The following is a 21814-nucleotide window of genomic DNA, read 5'->3' as shown; positions in this document are numbered from 1 at the left end:
TAAGAAACAGTTAGTGCAAGAAGGACGCTTGACTTTTGTCCCCCTGAAAGCAGGAAATAAATTTCCCATGTGACATGTGTCTCCCTGTACCAGGAGGGTGGAAGGCACTCTCATCACCGGAAACAGGGAATTCAGGGCCCCAAAGGCTGGATGAACAAACCTTGTTACTTCACTGATTTGCTATCCCAGGTTCAAACCCAGTCTTACCAATGCTTCACAAACGTATTGTTTCCTTGTTTAAAAGGCACAAAAGCTGCCTGCGTCGGTCAACTTCTTTGTGTCTCACGTTCGTATGAGTTCCCAGCTGTGTGACATTTGTTTTCCTCCTTTTTAATCTGTCTTGTGTCAATTTAATGATCCAACCAGCAAAAGACCCCAGAAGAGAAGGAAGTCTTTCTCTCCTACACCGCTCCAAAATGTGTAAGAATGGGATCAGACTGTAACTCATTGCTCTATAATGCGTTTCCCTTGGCCTACTCCCTCACCTCGCCTCCACATCATGGGTAACAGGTAAGTACCTCTCATTTGTAAAAACTACATTAATACTTCACAATAAGGAGGTATCTCAATTTATTTAACTATGTGCTATGGATGGTTAAGTCATTTTCAGGTCTTCTACTGCAGAAAACATGTATATCCTTTGAATTTAGATAATTTATTTCTGGAGGACAGATAACTAAATCTAAGGTATACATATGGCACCCCACTCCAGTACTCTTGCCTGGAAAATCCCATGGACGGAGGAGCCTGGTAGGCTGCAGACCATGGGGTCGCGAAGAGTCGGACACAACAGAGCGACTTCACTTTCACTCTTCCCTTTCATGCATTGGAGAAGGAAATGGCAACCCACTCCAGTGTTCTTGCCTGGAGAATCCCAGGGACGGGGGAGCCTGGTGGGCCACCGTCTATGGGGTCGCACAGAGTTGGACACGACTGAAGCGACTTAGCAGCAGTAGCAGCAGCAAGGTATACATATTTAAATTGTTAAAGATACCATCACGTTGCTTTCCTAAAAGACTGTAGCAATTTATACTTCCATTAGTAAATGTGTGAAAATGTTGGTTCCACCCTCATCCTTGCCACCGTCAGAATTTTTTTTAACCTTTTTCTCAATATGATGGATAGAAAATTATTTTTCACATTTCTCTGAAAGAAGTTGACTATCTTATTTTGCATATTATTTCTAGTGCTTGGGGTTGAGCATTAAGACCGTTTTATCGGTTTGTCCTGACTTGCTGACATGCCACCTGTCTTAAACATTGTATATATTTTCTTGCAATTATATTTTCTCTATGCTTTCTTGAAGTCGGAAATTTCACTTTTTTACGTGGTTAAATCCTTATTTTCCTTTGTAATTTCTAGGTTTCCTTTATAAAAGTCTCTTTTACTCTTAGGTTAAATATTTTCCTCTATTTTCTAACACTTTATTTCCTACATTTTCTCATGTGTTTATCTTTACACTTCTATAATTCTAGTAAAATTAATATTCTTTATGTTATGATGTAGGAGTTTAGTTCTGTTAGACAGATGCAGATGCAGACATCAACTATGCAGATGTCTTTAAGCAAATCAGCTCTTTATGCTTGTCATACTGAAACATCCATAATCTACAGTTCCTACTACTTTTGTGCTTCCAATGCCAGGGGTGTGGGTTTAATCCCTGATGGGGAATTAGAGATCCACACGCTGCCCAGAAAAAAAGAAAACAAAACCACCGCCAATGCGTAAACTTGTTACCTTACAGTGCAGCATCAGAAGCCCAGCTATCTCACTAGGCTAAACTCACAGGGCCAGCTCTGTTCCGTCCTGCAAGCCCTAAGGGGGAGTCCAGTTCCTCACTCCTTCGGTTGTTGGTAGAATTTAATTCTTTTCAGGTCCCCATTCCCTTGATGGCTGTCAGCTGGGGGCCCTTCCCAGCTTCTGGAAGCTGCCTGGATTGTCTGGGTCATGGTCCCACTGCTCCATCTTAGACACCAGCAGTGGTGGGTGGGGTACCTCTCACGGTTCTAATCTCTCCTGCCCCTTCTCCCTTCATTTCATTCCTTTGAACTGCTTGTTCTGCTTCCTTTTTTCAAAAAAAAAAAAAAAAAAAATTTGGCCACATCCTGCGGCAGGTGGGACCTTAGTTGCCTGACCAGGGTTGGAGGGAAGTCCTTGTTAATTTTTAAGAACTCAGGTGGTTACACTGGGACCACTTGGATAATTCAGGGTAATTTTCCTATTTTAAGGTAACCTTAAGTCCATCTGCAAAATGTCTTTTGCCATGTTAAGAATATATATTCACAGATTCCAGAGATTAGAGTACAGGCATCTTTTGGTTTGGCGGGTGTGTAGTCGGTGAGCAGGGGCACATTTCTGCTTACTGGAGTTGCACTTCATATTTTCATCTATTTGGGGTCTCGGGTTCACACCTCTGGGCTCTAGATTATTGATGGATATGTCTTATTCTATATTGCCAATTCTATGTTGGCTTGATCATAGTTACTTAAAGTTTTATTATTTGGTGAGACAATTTCCTTTCAATTAATCTTCTTCAAAACTGTCTGGGCAATCCTTATCCAGACTTTCTTCTAGCCTCCCATATGACAGCCAGTGATTTTGGTCCAATGCAAGTTCGATCCCTAGGTTGTGAAGATCCCCAGGAGAGGGAAATGGCAACCCGCTCCAGTATTCTTTCCTGGAGAATTCCACGGACAGAGGGACATGGCAGGCTACAGTCCATGGGGTCCCAAGTCAGACACGACTTAGCGACTAGATAACGACAACAGTGATTTTGGTAGTAATTTTGAAGTTGTTTCAACAGGCAGGTGGGAGTGCAAACATTCCATTAAAATTTTCTAAATATCTTAAGTCTTATACTAAACATTTAATAAAAATTCTTAGGCTATTGCTTTCAAACTCTGGGACTACTGTTGACAGTAAGGATTTTGTAGTTTGGGTACAAATGTTTTAATAAGGACTAACTGGCTTCCCTGGGTAGTTTGGCAGAATGAACAACTATAAATAAATTTCTGACCTTTTTGACACAAGAATATATAGAGCTGCCCGTGAGAAGCGGTTTTGGGGTGAATCACTACAAGTGACTTATTGCCCTTGTCACTGTGGACTCTGGCTTGGGGAGCTTATATATACAAAAGTTTGTCTTCGGTACCATGTGCCCGTAATACGAGGCTCATTCTGCTTTCCTGGACGAAGTCAGAATGGCTTCATTGTACCTGGTTCCCACTGCTCTGGAAGATGTCTCTCTCTCTTAGAGGGGCCCCCAAAGTAAGTTTCATGAAAATTTCAAGTTATACCCTCTGTATCTGGAGAAGATCCATCTCACTGCTTTTGCATGACTGGTAACAGGGATGATCCTATTTACATAGTGGTATAGTTCTTTAATTGTTTTTACTCATAAAAAATATCCCAACTGCAGAGATGACAAGCCCTTTTAAAAACAATATCCTATATTATTATTAAACCTTAATTATGTCAGCATGTTCAACCCAATTACTGAACTCCTGACAATTACCATGTCGCTGAGAAAATCAAGCAGTTATCATTCAAGCTTTACACAATTCCCTCTATATATAAATTTCACTAAGAAACACTTTCAGGGAACCCGAAGCCGGTGCTCTGTTACAACCTGGAGGGATGGGGTGGGGAAGGAGGTGGGAGGCGGGTTCAGGAGGGAGGGGACACATGTATGCCTATGGTCGATTCATACCGATGTACAGCAAAAACCATCACAGTATTCTAATTATCCTCCAATTAAAATAAATAATGCTACAATGAAAAAAATATTTGGCTGCATTGGGTTTTAGTTGCATCATGGGGGATCTTTTGTTGTGGCACGCAGGCTCTCTAGCTGTGGGACACGGGTTCTGTAGTTGCCGTGTACATGAGGGCTTAGTTGCTTACCACAGCACATGGGATCCTAGTTCCCCCACCAGGGATTGAACCTAGGTCCTGTGCATTGCAAGGCAGGTTCTTAACCACTGGATCACCAGGAAAGTCCCAAGAAATGCTTTCTTTACTATTCCCTTTTGTCATACCTGCTGCTGCTGCTAAGTCGCTTCAGTCGTGCCCGATTCTGTGCGACCCCATAGACAGCAGCCCACCAGGCTCCCCCGTCCCTGGGATTCTCCAGGCAAGAACACTGGAGTGGGTTGCCATTTCCTCGTCCAATGCATGAAAGTGAAAAGTGAAAGTGAAGTCGTTCAGTCGTGTCTGACTCTTAGCGACCCCATGGACTGCAGCCCATTAGGGTCCTCTGCGTATGTCCAAAACCCTCCTATAATCTGCAAACTAGTTTAAATGCACAAACTATTTTACCTGCAAGATTCCTTGATTACATGGAAGATTCCTAGTCGTCATCCTTTCTATTTCTGCATGATGTGATAAATAAGTAAACTTGTGGCTCCTTTCCCTTGAAAACTACGTCAACCACGCTTATCTGCCAGGAAGAGTGCCACTCCAGAATCTTCTGGCATTCACGTGTACTACCACGTGGAAAAGTGTCCTAAGATATGAATCGCATTGAGTGTAGAAGACAGGTCTGCTCCTTTCTGCAGTAAAAATGCCTCTGTTCTGTTCAGTTCCTCCATAATCCATTTATTTCCATTCTCTGCCAACTGAAAATATGTAGGAATTTGGTGACACCGATGACTCTTCCTGAGGCATTTGGAAGGGGTCTTGAGCTCCTTTAAGTACACATGCTCAGAGTGTTGTAAAACCATTTTTGAAGTAATCGAGCTGGTAAAGAATGAGTCTGGATTGTACTTTAAGCTCACAAGAATCGCTGCTGCTACAAAATTACATTTAGACTTGCTAATTTTGTAGGTACTATTAACATATATGTGTAGATGAAAATCAATGACCTCCATCACCTCAGCCATTAAATGCTGTTAGTGGCCAACTAGGTATACACGACCACCCCTAATATGTAGCAGCAGAAAAGTATTTTTAAAGAGTCAGTACGTTGCATTTCAGTAATTTAAGAGCACGGATGCAAAAATCTCTAGATAAGGAAACTTACGACTACCAAAATCATAGGGACCTCACGCTGGGGGCTTGAGGGTAGCATGCAGGTTAAAATCGAGTGTGTGGCTTCTGCTTACAGGAATGAGTACTGACCTATGTCCCCCCATCACAGCCCAGGGCATGTGCACATATGACACCGTGGGGTCAGTGTGAGAGGCTGCTTGCTGGCAGACATCAAAGCCCTGAGGGCTGAGAGAAACCACCATGAACAATGGAAGCTCTGGCTTAGCTGACAAAACTCAACTGAGCTTAAGTCATCAGTCAGCCAAATTTGCCATTACTCATCCTCACTTCTGAATCCCCACTGAGAGTATGCTTATTATACTCCCCAGACGTTTATTCTACGAGGTCCAAACCAGGGTGGGATACAGAGCTGGCTCATCTCCTGCCCTTGAGCTGCTCACAATCTAGCGTGTCAGGCAGATGCGTAAGCAGCTCTCTGTAACACTGCGTGTGTGCTCAGTCCGGTCTGACTTTTTCGACCCCATGGACTATAGCCCGCCAGGCTCCTCTCTCCATGGAATTTTCCCGGCAAGAATACTGGAGTGAGTTGCCATTTCCTCCTCCAGGGGATCTTCCTGACCCAGGGATCAAATCCGTGTCTCTTGAGTCTCCTGCATTGGCGGATGGATTCTTGACCGCTGAGCCACTTGGGAAGCCCTCTCTATAACACACAGTTGGGCAAAAATCAAGGCCAAACGGGGAATTTCAAAATATATGAGGTTACACAGGCTGGAGCAAATAATTGTGTATGGGAATAAGGGAAGCTTCAAAGAAAAAAGCTCTGGGACTTCCCTGGTGGCCCAGTGACTAAGACTCTATGCTCCCAATGCACGGTGCCCAGGTTCAATCCCTGGTCAGGGAACTAGAGCCCACAGGCTGCAACTAAACGTTAGTATCTTCTGCCGCAGCAAAAGATCCTGCATGCCACGGAGACCTGGTGCAGCCAAATAAATAAACGTTAGAAAAATAATAATAGAAGGAAAAAAGCTCTGGAAATAGAAGAGGCTGAATTCTGAATGTCATCCTGACCAAATGTACACCGTAAAGCTTACATCGAAAAGACAAAAGAAACCAATAATCCTTAAGGTAACGCATCATAGCAGTAGTACTGGAAAAATGATTACAAACCAAACTTTTTAATTATTTTTGAATAATGAAATTAATATAAGGTAAACATTTTTTTATTTGTCATAGGTTCAGAAACATGACTCAGGTTGGTCTACATTTGACATTTCTTAAAGTTCCAGCTTTTTAGAAGAAATAAGTATGAGAACGGGAAAAACTTAAGGCAGTGTTATAGTAACATTTATCTTTCTCGCTTTGATATGCAGCTGTTGAACATTTTTAGCAATTATGACTTCTGATCTGAAATACTGCTTTATCTGTTTAAGCTAGAAATAAAAAATGTAAACCTCATTGGCTCAAATTTCTTCCCAGGATTTCAAGTTTCGATTATCGTCATAAAAAACAAATTATGTAAGTAAAACGGAATCAGTGAGGGGGGTCTTGAAGACTGTATCAAAACAATATTTCAATTTCAGCATTAAAGTGTGTGTCCCATGTTATTCAACAACAAAAATACTTCTTCTAACGTTATGAGAAAAAACTTTAGAGTTCGTCATTTCAATTGAAGTTTTTGTAAAATGGGGGCACTTCTGAGAGATTGTATTAGCAGTGGATTCTGTGTGCTTATAAAACCAATCAAGACCTGTTTAGGTCAAGAAATCTTTTTCACTTAAAAATACTTCCGTCCATAAAATACATCTGATCTGTATGTTTATTTTGAGTGAAACCCTACTTTGTGTTCTAGACTATCTCTTTTGAGGATAAGCAGATTTTAAACAACTTTTACATTGTCTATTTAAGTGCTCAAATACTAATACTCAAATTCAATTACATCCCAAATTATTTTCACTAAGATTTACCAGGTATTTAACAGAACAGGCCTGCCTTGAACAACCCCCATTCCCCAAACAAACAAGTTTAATCCTGCTAAGAACTTGCCCATACTCGCCCATCCTACCAGACAAAAGGCAGAGAAAAGAAAGGGAGTTAGGAAGCTGTCTAGAAATACAAGCCATAGCTTAACAAAAATAAAAAGTGGTTTATTGATTACATAAGATTTCAGCTCTAATAATATATAATATAAACTTTAAGAATTAGAAATAAATGACTTTATATTTTACCAAGAATAATCTAAGTTATGGCAGCATGTTTGATGAATATTAAAGTCCTGCAGTCATCATATATCTATTTTTCAGAAAATCAGGAAGTCATCATCCAAGTTTTATATTATGTCGTGATATAGTTACCCCCATACACACGTTTCATTAAGTAGAAATAAGACATTCTATGTTTTCTTTTTTGGCAAATCCTCCTTTTCTGTCATACAGATATACCCTCCTAACATTAATTTCTTACAACGTACAAAATTTAACTTTTTATCCGAAAGAGTTATCTCAATAACTTTCACCTGGGAAAGCTACAAAGGGCATGAGGCAACAACTGAATGCTTCTCTGAACTTCGTATCTTGGATTTTCACTTTTGCCTAAAACCCCATCTTATAATTAAAACTAAATGAATTCCACATCATCATACTTACTGAGGAACGTCTTTTCGTGTACATGTTTGCCACAAAGATGCAAAACAGCAACTCACTCATCTGAACAAGTATTTGGCTGATCACACAAAGAAAACAGGACTGTGGGAAGTGAAAACGCTTTAGTGTTTGATAGCTGAAGAGATGGGTGACGGTCACTCGAACTTCTCGTCTCCTTCCTCCACGTCTTTCAAGCTGAGTACTTCCAAGGAGCCCTTGCCTTTTGTCTCCTTTTTTATGAGCTCATCGACTTCTCTGAAGCAGCCGGGGTCAATGAGACACACCTGAAACATTGAAAACGGCTGCTGACCACACGAGGACACAGCTTTCTTTCATAAAAAAAAAGAAATTTTTTTAAATTGGAGGATAGTTGCTGTACAATGTTGTTTTAGTTTCTGTTGTACAACACAGTGAATCAGCTATAAGTGACGAAGCTCTAACTTGCTCTGAGATGAATATGCCACACTTTCTGGGTCTCTCTCTGACTGCACAGGATCGGGGCTAGCTTCTAGTCTAGCCTCTGCCCTTCAGTAAGCACTCAGGCCCCTGTGATGAAGCCCTGATTTCCCTACTGAGGATGTTTCCAGATTCCTCAGCTGTAAAATGAAGTGGTTAGATTAGAAGGCTGTGGTCCTCTGCATATTAAATTTAGCACTGAAATTTATAGTTCAATGAAATCATCTCTCTGGAGCCACATTTGAAGGGAAAAAAAGTAAGGGGGAGGAAGGCCTGTTTAGAAACCATGTGCAAAGTTTTGCAAAGATTTTAGAACTTTGGAGAGTTTTGTTGTTTCACATCTACAGTAAGAAGTTCAACAATCCTCTAGAACAACAGTCCCCAGCCTTTCTGGCACCAAATTTGTGGAAGATAATTTTTCCACGGATGGGGGCGGGGCGGTTTCAGGATGATTCAGGCACATTGCATTCATTGCACACTCTATTTCTATTACATCAGATCATCAGGCATTAGATCCTGCTCTAGAGCTCATTTATTTGTCAGGAAGCTGTAAAGCTCTAAGATGTGGGTTTACAGACAGCTGAATTTACATGTTATCTGAAGCTGTGGGGTGAGGACCCAGAGACGTGATGTTTTTGCTCGCTGCTTTTTAAAAACATTCTGTGGCAAATGAGACTGAAAGAAGATTCACTGTAAAATATACTCTCTCATCAAAAACGAGCATGACCCATATCTCCTTACTGGGAATCATTTAACTAAAAAACAAACACAAAGAAATCTTAAGTGTTCTTAACTACAATCTTGTTCTACGGAGATCTTGACCTTTTTACCTAATTCTAGGTTAAGATGTTTCTGGAAATGTCTTACTGTTCACATTTTCTAAGTGTCTGGGCCACATTTATGACTACAGAAGAAACTATTTTGGTCATGAGGAAGCAAAGAAACAAGAGTACGCTAATCTTACAATTTCTAACTGTTGACCGTAGTCTTCACTTTCGATAACCTTGATCAGTGGCTTGAGTTTTTCTTTCAGCTTCTTCCCTTCATTTACTGGAAGGATGAACCGAAGTCTCATGTGAGCACGTTCTATCTTCATTTTCTCTTTTAACTGCTTTATCACTTCCAAAGCCTATCAAGACAAAATGAAAAAATGTTTGCAATTTCTTTGTCTCTTCTGATGCATTACTGAGGAAGGTATTCAAAATGAAGAAGTTTCCTTCTAGCTGGACCGGGCAATGGTTTTTTAGATGACATGAAGAACATTAGCAACTATAGGGAAAAAAATAAACTGAACTTTAAGACTAAAACTTTTGTGATTTAAAAAACTGTCAAGAAAGTGAAAAGGCAACCCATAGAATATGAGAAAATATGGGCAAAACATGCTTTTTATTGGGTACTAGTAGCCAAAATATATAGAGAAGTCTTGGGCTTCCCTGATGGCCCAGTGGTAAAGAATTCAAATGCAGGAGACATGGGTTTGATCCCTGATCTGGGAAGATTCCATGCCGCAGAGCAACTGAGCCTGTGCTCTAGAGCCCATGCTCTGAAACAAGAGAAGCCACTGCAATGAGAAGCCCACGCACTGAAACTAGAGGAAAGCGTGTGCAGCAACAAAGACCCAGCACAGCCAAAAAGAAACAAAATTATTATATATACGTGTGTGTGTCTATATATATATATAAAACAACTCACCTGCTGTTTCGTGCTCTTGTTGGGTTTGACTGAATAGTGGATGTCCTTCATGGCTCTCTCAATAAGGATAACGGTGTATGGTCTCTTTGTTTCAGGGTTCACACATTTGTCGGCCACAATAGTTGCAATGTCCCTGAACATCTGCTCCAGCTGTGTGTGCCGTTCTTTGTCTGACACTTGAACCTCTCCTTTAGTCAAAATCTTAAAAAAAAAAAAAAAAAACAAGTTTAAGAAAGCAATGTCTTTGTTCCACACTATTTGTTAACTAACCACAGGAATGAAATACTAGGGAATAAAATTAAATTTCATCCTCTTCAGCTATGATATTTGGTAATAAGTTGAGCTCTGCCTAAAGGAGGCACTGGATTACCTTGTTTTGAAATCTTACTTATTTAGATGGGGGAAGGGGTAAAGGCAATCTTAGCAGAGGGTGGAAATGATGAAATACTTGAAAATAAAAAAAGTTCTCTTTTCAGGTTTATTACACTAAAGAAATATATAAGTGGACAAAAAATAGGCAGTTTAGCAGATAATCTGATTTCTGGAGGCTTTTGCAAAAAATATCCATGTCCTGGGACTTCCATGGTGGTCCAACTTCCAAGGTTAAGAGTCCACCTTGCAATGCAGGGGATGCAGGCTCGTTCCCTGATGGGGGAACAAAGATCTCCCATGCCACTGAGCAACTAAGCCTGTGATGCAATTAAGACCCAACACAGCCAAATAAATAAATATAAAAAGAATCCATGTCCTGAATTATTAAAAGTGATGTTGTACAGATCAAATTATTGCAAAGTAAATGTTCACTCCAAAAAAAACAAACTACATTATTAAAGCTTAACATACCTGTAACACAATACCTAACGCTAATGGATATCAGGGTCAGTGATGCTGCGGCCCTGAGAACTCACCTGCTTACAGATTTCAGTCTGGTCATCTGTTCCAAATGCACTGATGAGATCTTCCTTCTTTGCAACCTGACCTTTGGAGACATTTACAAACACTGAGTGGGTCTGCAGCACTTCATCAAGGTCTTTTTCCCTTGTGAGGATAGAAGAGAAAGTCCTACGTGAGTACTCTTGAAACTTGGACATTCATTCACACTTAAAAGACAAGATGGGCAATGATAATGTAAGAAACAACAAATACTCCTAAATGACTCTCGGTGACATTTTCAAAAACCAGAACTCTGTTTGGATTCGCTTTCACTTATAGGGGAAAAACGTCGTGGGAATATGGGTGAATCACTGAGGGGTGGGGTCCAGCTGGTGCCAAGGAATTCCGATCCCTAGATGGCAGCAGTGAAGTCAACTACTGGGCAGAGAGAGAACTGTGACAAACGCACTAACTACAGAAGTACCTGGAAGACTACGCCCTTTGCCTTGATCATTATTTTCAGAAAAGGACCCCGATTATGGAGGTTTCTTGGCTGTAGCTTTTATGACACCAACAAAGCAAAGTAAAACCAAACCCGAAACCAAAACTACCAATGATAAAAGGGAACGTTTGGTTTAGACGCGAAGCCCAGGCAGCAGGAATAAGTTTCCTATTCTCCTTCGCTGACAAGACCCCAGTTTGGCCGGTTCATTAGACGACCAGAGGCCGCCTCCGAGGCTACCCGCTCCGGCCAAGGCCCAGAGGGAGAGGATCACTCACACGCCGCTCCGCCAGCCCACGACCTTGTTTTTGTAGCAGGCGATTTCGAAGCGCTTCCCGGCTCGCTTCATCCGTACCACGGCCACATTGGTCAGGCGGATCTGGTTTGTGGGGGTGAAGATCGACATCTTGGCAGCTCACAGATCTTGGGGCCGGCGAACCAAGGCAGGCCCGCGGCACTGGCCACAGGGCCACCCGCACCTAGATGTAACCACCCGGCGGCGCGCGGCACAGTAACGCCCGCACACTGCGCGGCGCCGTAACTAACCCGGCCGCCACAATACAGCCACCCAACTTATTGCGCAGGCGTCAGGTGTTGCGGAAACCCGGGAGGAAGAGGGACCAATAACGTCTGTGGATTTTGACTTTTACGACATTGTTCTGCGCCGGGAAAGAGAGGCGCTCTTTCTTGACGCAAGAACTCCGATTGGTTGTGGAGCCGAAGTTTGGTGACCGGGTGGAAACTTAGTGCCTGACGCCTTACAATTCCGCCGATTTCAGGGTCCATCTTAACCTTTCATGATGGAAAAAGTTTAACACCAAAAACATTTAGAAAAAAGTGTAATGAACTGCCATGTACCCATCACCCCGCTTCAACACTTACCAACATTTTGCCATTCTTGTTTCATTCTCCCTCATTTTTTTTGTTGGAGTATATTAAGGGAACTCGTCATAAGGTTAGCTAAATTTCCAACAGATACATGCAACAAGATTAACTATAATCCCTTAATAGCATCTCCTAGCCAGTCCATTATTAATTTTCCCCTAAATAAATAATGACTTTTTACAGTCGGTGTGTTTCAATTGGGATTCAAACGGGCTCACACGTGGCATTCGGTTGATGATGCCCTTAGTCTCTTAACGCAGACCTCTTCTCTCGCCCCTCCAACCTTCCCTCCACCCCAAACTACTCCTGTTTTTCCAGTAGTCATGTACGGATCTGAGAGTTGGAGCTTAAAGAAGGCTGAGTGCCAAAGAATTGATGCTTTTGAACTGTGGTGCTGGAGAAGACTCTTGAGTCCCTTGTATAGCAAGGAGATCCAACTAGTCGATCCTAAAGGAAATCAACTCTGAATATTGGTATGTATCAGTTGGAAGGACTATATATATCAGTTGGATATAATATATCAGTTGGAAGTACTGATGCTGAAGCTCCAGTACTTTGGCCACCTGATGCAAACAGCCGACTCACTGGAAAAGACCCTGATGCTGGGAAAGATTGAAGGCAGGAAGAGAAGGGGGAAGACAGAGGATGAGATGGTTGGATGGTATCGTCGATTCAATGGAGATGAGTTTGAGCAAACTCGGGGAGCTAGCGAAGGGAAGGAAGCCTGGCATGCTGCAGTTCATGGGGTCGCAAAGAGCAGGTCGTGACTGAGCGACTGAACAACAACTCTTGTTTCCATCCCTGCTTTGTCTGCACCCAGGCCTTCCTCAAGGAGAATCAGTCCTGGGTGTTCTTTGGAAGGACTGATGCTGAAGCTGAAACTCCAATACTTTGGCCACCTCATGCGAAGAGTTGACTCATTGGAAAAGACCCTGATGCTGGGAGGGATTGGGGGCAGGAGAAGGGGACGACAGAGGATGAGATGGCTGGATGGCGTCACCGACTCGATGGACATGAGTTTGGGTAAACTCCGGGAGTTGGTGATGGACAGGGAGGCGTGGCGTGCTGCGATTCATGGGGTCGCGAAGAGTTGGACACGTCTGAGCGACTGAACTGAACTGAGGCCTTCCTCCTCAGTGTCATTTGTTTGGGGCTGGCAGCCCTCCTGCTGACTTGCCCTGAGCTCTGGGCGGTACTTTCCTTTGGGCCCGCCCCTTTATCATCTGAGCCAATCGGAGCAGGGCCCGGAGGGCTCTGGCTTTCTCCCACCGAACTCTGGGCGGAGCTTCCCCCTCGGCCCGCCCCTTCCCCCTCTGAGCCAATCGGGACGATCTGCAACTGGCATGGCTGTCCTCAGCTCCTCTGGCTCCGGGCATACAGCTAGTGCTGCGAGGTAGTTCTGGCGGCCTCCCAGTATTCACACCGGACCCTAAGTTTCTTAGGTCCGCAGACCTGGTCTCTTGTCGGGCCGAAGGGCTCAGGCTCTGAGGAGAATGGGTAAGGGCCCCAGACGGGCAAGTTTCGTGGGGCCAGGAAGGGAGGAAATCATTTTTCTGAGACCCTCGGGCCCCTTCCTCTAGAATGTGTTGCCCTTTTCCGGCCAGGATCGGTGCCACTGGGCGCTTGGGAGGACAGATCCCTGCTTGTGACCTGGCTTTTGCCTTCTGAGGCTAGGAGATTAATTTAGAATTGCGCTTCTGCCCTCAGGTAAAACACAGAGAAAACTGCCTTTCCCCATTACCCACGTGTGTTGAGGACTTTTGGTCTTTCCTGGGCGGAGTGGCACCTGTAAGCCCCAAATTTTAGACTTCGTCTTTGAAATTGTCCGCAGACTCAGCTTTTGAGGCCAGGTCCATCCAAATCTCCCTTAAAAACTGTGGGGCTTGAGGTCAGTCATTTGAGAATCCTTTGCGAGTAAGCTTTAGGTCTCTAAGAATAAAATTAGAAAAAAAAAAAAAGAGGAATACTTCTAGTATTATTTTAAGCTTTTCTGATGGAGCAGCTAACAAAAAGAAAAGTTAACTCGTAATTCCAAGTACAATGTTTTGCCTTTATATTCCTTTCCTTCCAAATGCTATATCTAAATGAAAATAAATTTTTTTATTTTTTGAATTAGCATTTTATCATTATGATAATTATGTCATGTTATCACATAATGTGTATGTGTTGTTTTATTAGCGTTGTATTTTACAGATTTCTGAGCAGGGTTTTTGAATATGAAGATTGGCTTTTCTTTTATAATGCTTATAAGGATGGGCATCATTGTATGTGTAACTTTATAAATAAAATTGTTTATATGGATCATTTTAAATTTAGATCCTGCTTTGGATACCTGGGACTTCTCCTCACCTTTAATATCATTATGGATAAACAGGTTTTACATATACTTGGGCTTTGCCTTTGGTTTTAGCCTTTGGATTTGTTTCCAGATTGTCATCAGGAAGCAGGTGAGTGGAGCTGCTGCTGTTGTTGTTTTTTCCACTGGAGGGTATTTGGCATCAGATTTTATAGGGACTTCAGAGTGCAGATTTTCTAAGGCTTCCAGAAAAATATGGAAATTCTAAAAAGAACTTTTGATTACTTTCATATTTGGTCTCTAGACATACTTTTATCATGCCCCCATTTTTTTCTTGTTAATTAAAAAAAAGCGTTTTTTATTTATTTGGCTGCACTGGGTCTTAGTTGTGGCATGTGGGATCTAGTTCCCTGACCAAGGATTGAACAGGGGCCCCCTGCATTGGGAGCGCAGAGTCCTAGCCACTGGCCCACCAGGGAAGTCCCTCTTGTCAATTTTTATAGATTAAGTTATTTAGCTTTTCTTTGCTGGACTGTGGACATCACATTCTTAAGATACAGGAGGATTTTGTAATGAAAAATTAAATTTTGCAAATACTGAAAATCTGCTCAGCACCTTTAAGGGATAGTAGTCTCTTTTATTTCCACTAATTAGAATCAGAAAATAAATTTGTACTGTCACTCCACTAAAACACATTAAACGTGAAAGTATGTATAGTTTTATCCTGGAGGGAATGGGAATCATTATAGTCTTAAGAAATGTGGTCCCTGGTTTTAAAGAACCTAATTATATCAAGGAGTCAATATTTGAGGAGTACAATCGAAAGATTAAGAGAATAATAAAATGGGTCAGTATCTGAGCTAATGTTCATCCCTAATGAAGTTGGGAGAAGATTGAAACTTGATGGATATTGTGTTTATTTCAAGAACAAGAACTCACCAGAGAAAACCACTCCAAAAGCATCTCAGAATTTGATGACGAATGGCTATATCTCTCGTCCAAAGAAGGAAGTCTTTGTGTCTGGAGTGAAGATATTTTATGGTTCTCAGACTGGCACAGCAAAGGTGAGAACTTTATATGACACTTTTCCTTGGGTCTCCTGATCTTTTAAGATAATCTCTGAAAAGTGTTCTTTAATGTCTGGTGGCCACTGTCTTGCAGGGTCTTTGTTCTAAAACTTGCTTCTGCTCAGCAGAATGGAGACTTGGAGTTCCAAGTCCATTATTGGCTATAGAAGTAGAGACTAGTGAGAAATGGCAGCAGTAGTGTCCAGTATGGGTCCTTATGTTCACAACTTCACACATCTATTTAATTAAAATCTATTTTGATTTCTAACAGTGTTAAAAGTATTAATGATATATGTTGAATACTGTATAGATACAAAATGCAGATATAGAGCTGAAAGATGCTTTAGTTGTATCTGAATGCTGCCTGTTTTTTTTTGTTATGAAAGTCACAGCTATTTATTGCTTTCTAGGAAAAGAATCTAAGGCTAACATGAAAATAAATTGAAAATTTCAAGTCGCTATTTTGGTAGAGTATTATAGAGAGTTTTACTGCCCTCTTGTGTATGTTTTGTAGAATACTACTCTTTTTAAAAGGTTTTCAGTAGTTCCTGCTGTGTATCCTAATTGAAGGTCACTTATAATTCAGTTCAACTCAGTTCAATTCAGCAACAGAGCATGAAACAGGAAGAAATGTAAGAAAGGCATCTGGGCTGCCAACAGAGTCCTTTTTTTGTTTTTCATAAAAAAATCTCATTTCTAGCCTCTTTTATGCATGCTTTTACATTTTTTAAAAAAAGATCCAGTTAATACTTGCAGATAGTAACAAATCCATGCACACAGAGGGTTCATAATGAAAGTACACTTTGGAGAATCTATTTTAACTATTTATGTTTTTAGTTCCTCTGAGGGTTATTTCTTGAACCTGCTGGGCCACGTTTCTAGATTTATTCCAATTAGATAAAAGTTATTGACTCCTTTTATCAGTCAGTTCCTCAGATCTCAGCGCCCTAATGTTGTTGCCCTCATAGATGATATGAATTCAGTGGCACACCTCCTTTAAAGGTGTGCCATCTGAATTTGTCTGTTTGGCTTTGAAGTTGGTTAATTCATATTTGGCTGAGTATAGATGACTAGGTCAAAAGTTTTTCCTTCCAACTTTGACAGTATCACTTCAGTGTTGCTGAAGAGGAGGCTGGTTGCTGCATCCCTTCATAGATGAATTTTTTTTTTTTTTGGTTGTTGTTCCTGGAAGCTTTTAGAATCATTTGTTTGTCCTTGATGTTTGGAGCTTGTATGAGACAGGGTCTAGGGTGGGTCTTTTTCAGACACTGTATTGGATACTTGTGCTGTTTTGTTTTGGAAATTTTGTGTGAATTAATTCTGCTAATATTTCTTGGGTCAACTTTTTTTTCCCTTCTGTTTTCTCTGTTCTTTATTTCTGGGACTCTGTTGGATGTTGGACCTTTTGGATGGTCTGTGTTTCAAGGGAGTCACAGTGGTAAAGAACCCGCCTCCCAATGCAGGAGATGTAAGAGTCGCGGGTTCGATCCCTGGGTTGGGAAGATCCCCTGGAGGAGAGCATGGCAACCCACTCCAGTATTCTATCCTGGAGAATCCCATGGACAGAAGAGCCTGGCAGGCTACAGTCCATAGGGTTGCAGAGAGTTGGACAGGACTGAAGCGACTTAGCATGCATACATGCTACATTTCGAGTCCTTTCTCTCATACTTTTTCTTAAATTTCAACTCCAAACCTTTAAAAAATTTATTTATTTATTTATTTGGCTGAGCTGGGTCTTAGATGAGGTATGTAGGATCTTCATTTGGGTATGTGGGGTTTAGTTCTCTGACTAGAGATTAAATCCAGGTTCCCTGCATTGGGAGTGTGGAGTCTTAGCCACTGGACCACCAGAGAAGTCCCCCAAACCTTTTTTTTTTTTTAATGTCTTAGTTAGGTTATAGTGTTTTTAATTGTAAAAATTCCATCCTGTGCAATTTTTATAGCATCTGTTTCATAATTTAAAAATGCATTTCAGTGAGTTCTTTTGTCGGTCCCATGATTTAGCCACTCCCTCAGAGTTTCTGCTGCTGATATTTCTCTTTCCTGCTGCTTGTTCTCATCATGGTCTTGGTGGTCCGTGGTTTTCTGTTCATATTGGGGGTGAAATGATGGGGTAACTGATGTGGCTTTTCTCAACTCCAAATAGATTTGTTTTCTCCGGTTGTAAATTCTTGCTGGATGCTCTGTGCACGGTGGCTCAGTGTACGCTGTGTGACCTATTGCCTATTGGCCCCACATCCCCCTCTAACTACCACCTCAATGTTTTTTTGTGTGTAGTATCATTCCTTGAAACTGTTGTCTGTGCTTGCCGTCTCTGGTCTTTGTTCTGTTTTTCTTGACCCATTTCAGGTAGGCTCGCGTGACTCGCACGTGGCTAATTCATCCTCAGTCTTCATCTTCCTTGACGTGTTAGCTGCACGACAACGCCTTCCTTGTTGACATACTTTCTTTATTGAACTTTGGGACACTTGTCTCTAGGTTCTCCTCCTCCTATGCCGAGGCTCACCTTCCTCACTATCATTGGTGGATTTCTACCCATCTTCTTGCCCTCCAAAGATAGGAGCATCTCAGGGTACAGTTCTTCAGACTGTGTCTTTATCTGCACTCACTTCCCTCTCAAGGGATCATGTTATCTAGAGCTCTCAGTTCTGTTTATTAGAGTTTTTCTGTAAAGGGCTAGATATTTTATTTGGTATGTAATTTTTTAGATTTTCAGGTTTTATAGACTGTGTGGTCTTTGCTGAAGCTGTTCAGCTCTGCTGATGCCTTGTGGAAGAGGCCATAGATAATTTGTAAATAAATGAGCATGAGTGTATTGCAGTAGTGTCCATCACTCAGTCGTGTCCAACTCTTTGAGATCCCATGGACTGCAGCCTGCCAGGCTCCTCTGTCCATGGGATTCTCCAGGGAAGAATACTGGAGTGGGCTGCCATTCCCTTCGCCAGGATATCTTCCCGACTCAGGGATTGAACCCGGGTCTCCCACATTGCAGGCAGATTCTTTACCATCTGAGCAACAGGTATTCCAGTAACCTTCACTTGTAAAGACAGAGGGCTGGGTTTTGCCTGCAGGCCTTAGTCTACTGATGCCTTAGAGCAGGCTTAGCTTTAGTCCTGGCAGGTGGTGAGCCAAGTGTTAGGCTACCAAGTCAAAAAGAGGAGGAGGTTTTTCCTGGGGTGCCAACATCTGGCTAGAAGTTGTAGCCTTCTCCAAGCATCAGTTCATTTTGTTTGGAGAAGAGCTTGCCGGAGTCTGCCTGGAGGTAAAAGGTGAACACACACAGCAGCTCTGGATTCACTGGTCCCGTATATAGGTTCTCTGCTGACTGGTTCTCTTGTGGCCCATGGCTCCCTCCTATTTTTGTCATAGTGACTGACAGATCCCAGAGTCCCTCCGGTTTTCTGTTTCTCCTGAGGCTTTCTTCTGCCTGTCAATCTACTTCTGTTTGGCTTCTCTCTTCCAGAATTGTGTTCACAGTTGTCACATTTCCCATTCTATCCCCTCTTTAGTATTTCTTCTCCGTCTATATGTTTACTGTAGAAGGGCAAATCAGCCTGAATGTCAGAAAGCCAATTGAGATCGAATCCCTTCTGTGTACTTGTAGAGCGAGAACAGCACAGCTGAATGATTGATCTCTGTAAAGGTGCTCGAGAAAACAGTAGAAGTGAGAATAGTATTTGTGTTTATGGTGATAACTGCCAGTCAAGTGGGAAAGTTTTTCCTGATAAATGTCTCCTTCCCTGGCCAACAGGAGTAAATGAAGACTGTACCTTTCACTTATTTAGTTTATTGGAGACTGTATTTGATTTTTTTCCCCTCCTATTAGGGATTTGCGACAATTCTGGCTGAAGCACTTAGCTCCCTCAATCTGCCTGTGGCAATGATTAATCTGAAGGACTATGACCCAGATGACCGTCTCATAGAAGAGGTTGGTAATTGTCTTATTTTTCCTTTGGTCACAACTTTCAATTTTAATTGACCTCCTGTGTTCTGGGATAAATAGACTCTTCAGATAAAATTTAATTTTCACACTAAGGGATTTCCACTGGTTGAGTTTTCAGGATCAGTGAGAGGTGCCGAGTAGGCGGTGAGTGCTGACTCTGGAGTGGTTGGGGCTGGTCCCTCTGGGGTGTTAGACTGAAAGCTTGGTATGAAGTTCCCTCCTGCTTCGAATCTCATAATCAAGGAGGTTTGTCACTCACGGCCGGGTGCCGGGTATGTGAACCTACTGTCAGCCTACTGAAAGGTCAGGGGCCACTTGGGTAACAGAAGTAGTGTGGGTTTTGGAGTTAGAGAAATCTCTTACTGCCTGCAGGACCTCCAGGCATTACATCATAGCTGTGAGAGCTTAATTTCTTCACCTAAGGAATGTCCCGCCCCCTCCCTCAGCCTCACCCAGGTAGGGAGGCTGGCCCAAGCAGAGGTTGTCCGGGTGTGGTCCTTGAACTGGCAGTATCAGCCTCTCCTGGGGACTCATCAGGATTGCAGAGTCCCAGGTCCTGGCCCAACCTCACTGAAGCAGAATCTGGACGTGGTGGGGCTATGTTTGAACAAGTACCCCAGGTGATTCTGGAGCAGCTCAAGCTGGAGAAACCCTTGAAACAGGCGTCCACAAACCTTTTCTGTAAAGGGCCACTTGGAAATATGTTGAGCTTTGTGGGCCAGCCAGCTATGGAGTTCTGCCTTTGAGACAAAGCAGCCAGAGACAATATGTAAATGAGTGAGTGTAACAGTGTTCGAGTGAAATTTTATTTACAAAAGCAGGCAGCAAGCAGGATTGGGCCTGTGGGCTATAGCTTGCCAGTCCTTTCTTAGTGGAGAAACTTTTGGCCGTACACGTCCATTTTCTTTTTCCCTAAGAACGCATTGGAATGCAAATGAGTGAGCTTGAATCTGCTTGAAATTATTTGTTAAAAAATTATTAGCGGGACTTCCTTGGTGGCCTAGTAGTTAAGAATCCACCTTGCAATGCAGGGGACGTGGGTTCAATACCTGGTGGGGAACTAAGATCCCACGTGCTGAGAACTGAGCCCACGTGCCACAACTACTGCGTCCATGTGCTCTGGGGCCCAAGCACCACAGCTGGAGAGTCTGAGCCACAGCTCAAGATCCTGTGTGCTACAACTAAGACCCAGCGTGGCCAAATAAATTTAAAAAATTATTAACAAGCTTGGGTACTTAATTATCATAAAGGGTTACGTGGGGGTGACAGAGGATAAGATCGTAGGGTGGCATCACTGACTCAATGGACATGAGTTTGAGCAAACTCCAGGAGATAGTGAAGAACAGGGAAGCCTGTAGTCCACGGGTCTCCGAGTCAGGCATGACTTAGTGACTGAACAACAGCAACAACTTATAACGTAGTTCCTGGCTTGGATCTGTGAAGACATACTCAAGCAGATGAAATTCTGTGGCTAATAGGACTGTTGATGTGGTTTTTTGTTTCCCATGGAGATGTTGATGCCAAGTGTTAAGTCACTTTACATTTAATGTTTTATTGTTTTAATTTTTCAGGGAATTTTTAGAGCTATTTCTTCTGTATTTCTTCCTGACTGATTTGGCATTAGTTTCTAATATGATATTAGTTTCTAAGCTGGGAAATGGGATGGAGTATATGGTGAAGGGCACCAGGAGGTCTGTTGGCAGGAACAGAGGGCTGGGTTTTCTCCCCTGGCTGTGTTTTCTTTCTCTTCTGAAAATAAGTAACATTTCTAAAAGCACCCTTAGAGGCCACTGTGTTGTGAATGTCAGCATTTCAGAAAGGATTTTCTTGATTGAGATAACTTATGTCTTGGCCACTCTTCTGAAATAATGACTTTTCTTGGTTAGGTTACTAGTAAGAATGTGTGTGCCTTCCTGGTTGCCACCTACACTGATGGTCAACCGCCTGAGAGCGCCGCGTGGTTCTGCAAGTGGCTAGAGGAAGCAGCCAACGACTTTCGATTTGGCAAAACGTACCTGAAGGGGATGAGATACGCGGTGTTTGGCCTGGGAAATTCTGTGTACTTGAGCCACTTCAACACGGTAGGTATATTTTCATCCGGTCATCTTTTTAAGATGTGTGTTCTCCACCTGCCACCACCGCGCTGCCCCCCCCGCCCCAACCCCCATATTTTCAAAGGAATTAGGCCAAAGGTAAAATTCAGATACATAAATATTTTGTTTACTGCCTTGCCACTGAGGAAGCCTGTTAAGTTTTTGAACTCTTCACTGTGCCTCTTGATAACTCCTGTGCCTCGGCGGAAGTGCTTCATACTGTAATAAAACACATTTCTGGCTGCAAAGTCATGAGTCTTGCCAGATGGGTTCTGTTTGTACCTTGTTATTTCATGGTCTTTGGCCCCAGAGGTGTTACTACATTTTGGAAGAAACTGATTTTGCTATCGAGTGGTTTCATTCTGACTATTACTTAGAA

At 42.4% G+C, this 21814-nt stretch overlaps 2 protein-coding genes across 3 annotated transcripts in view; one reads left to right on the top strand and one right to left on the bottom strand.

The window, feature by feature from the left end:
• Positions 1-6148: 6148 nt before the first annotated feature.
• On the bottom strand, positions 6149-11796 carry SBDS (SBDS, ribosome maturation factor). The gene is made up of 5 exons (XM_027527027.1): positions 11430-11796; positions 10685-10814; positions 9777-9977; positions 9049-9213; positions 6149-7912 (listed from the first exon to the last, which is right to left on the bottom strand). Exons 1-5 carry the CDS (start codon positions 11555-11557, stop codon positions 7784-7786), a joined length of 753 nt encoding a protein of 250 aa, XP_027382828.1. The 5' UTR covers positions 11558-11796; the 3' UTR covers positions 6149-7783.
• A 1554-nt stretch (positions 11797-13350) lies between these two features.
• The window catches only part of LOC113883197 (S-adenosyl-L-methionine-dependent tRNA 4-demethylwyosine synthase), a 146031-nt gene continuing 137567 nt past the window's right edge, over positions 13351-21814 (top strand). The window contains exons 1-6 of one of the 2 annotated variants that reach the window (XM_027526647.1): positions 13351-13533; positions 13744-13924; positions 14353-14483; positions 15259-15396; positions 19226-19327; positions 21229-21423. In XM_027526647.1, the coding sequence (XP_027382448.1) occupies positions 15307-15396; positions 19226-19327; positions 21229-21423 (387 nt within the window). In that variant the 5' untranslated portion in view covers positions 13351-13533; positions 13744-13924; positions 14353-14483; positions 15259-15306. The remainder of the gene's footprint in view (positions 13534-13743; positions 13925-14352; positions 14484-15258; positions 15397-19225; positions 19328-21228; positions 21424-21814) is intronic. The other variant, XM_027526646.1, reaches the window with a different exon arrangement.

Source organism: Bos indicus x Bos taurus, chromosome 25, assembly GCF_003369695.1.
Source record: "Bos indicus x Bos taurus breed Angus x Brahman F1 hybrid chromosome 25, Bos_hybrid_MaternalHap_v2.0, whole genome shotgun sequence".
NCBI classification, from domain to species: domain Eukaryota; kingdom Metazoa; phylum Chordata; class Mammalia; order Artiodactyla; family Bovidae; genus Bos; species Bos indicus x Bos taurus.
The sequence above is the reverse complement of the archived record's forward strand: the minus strand, read 5'-3'. Positions and strand labels throughout refer to the sequence as shown.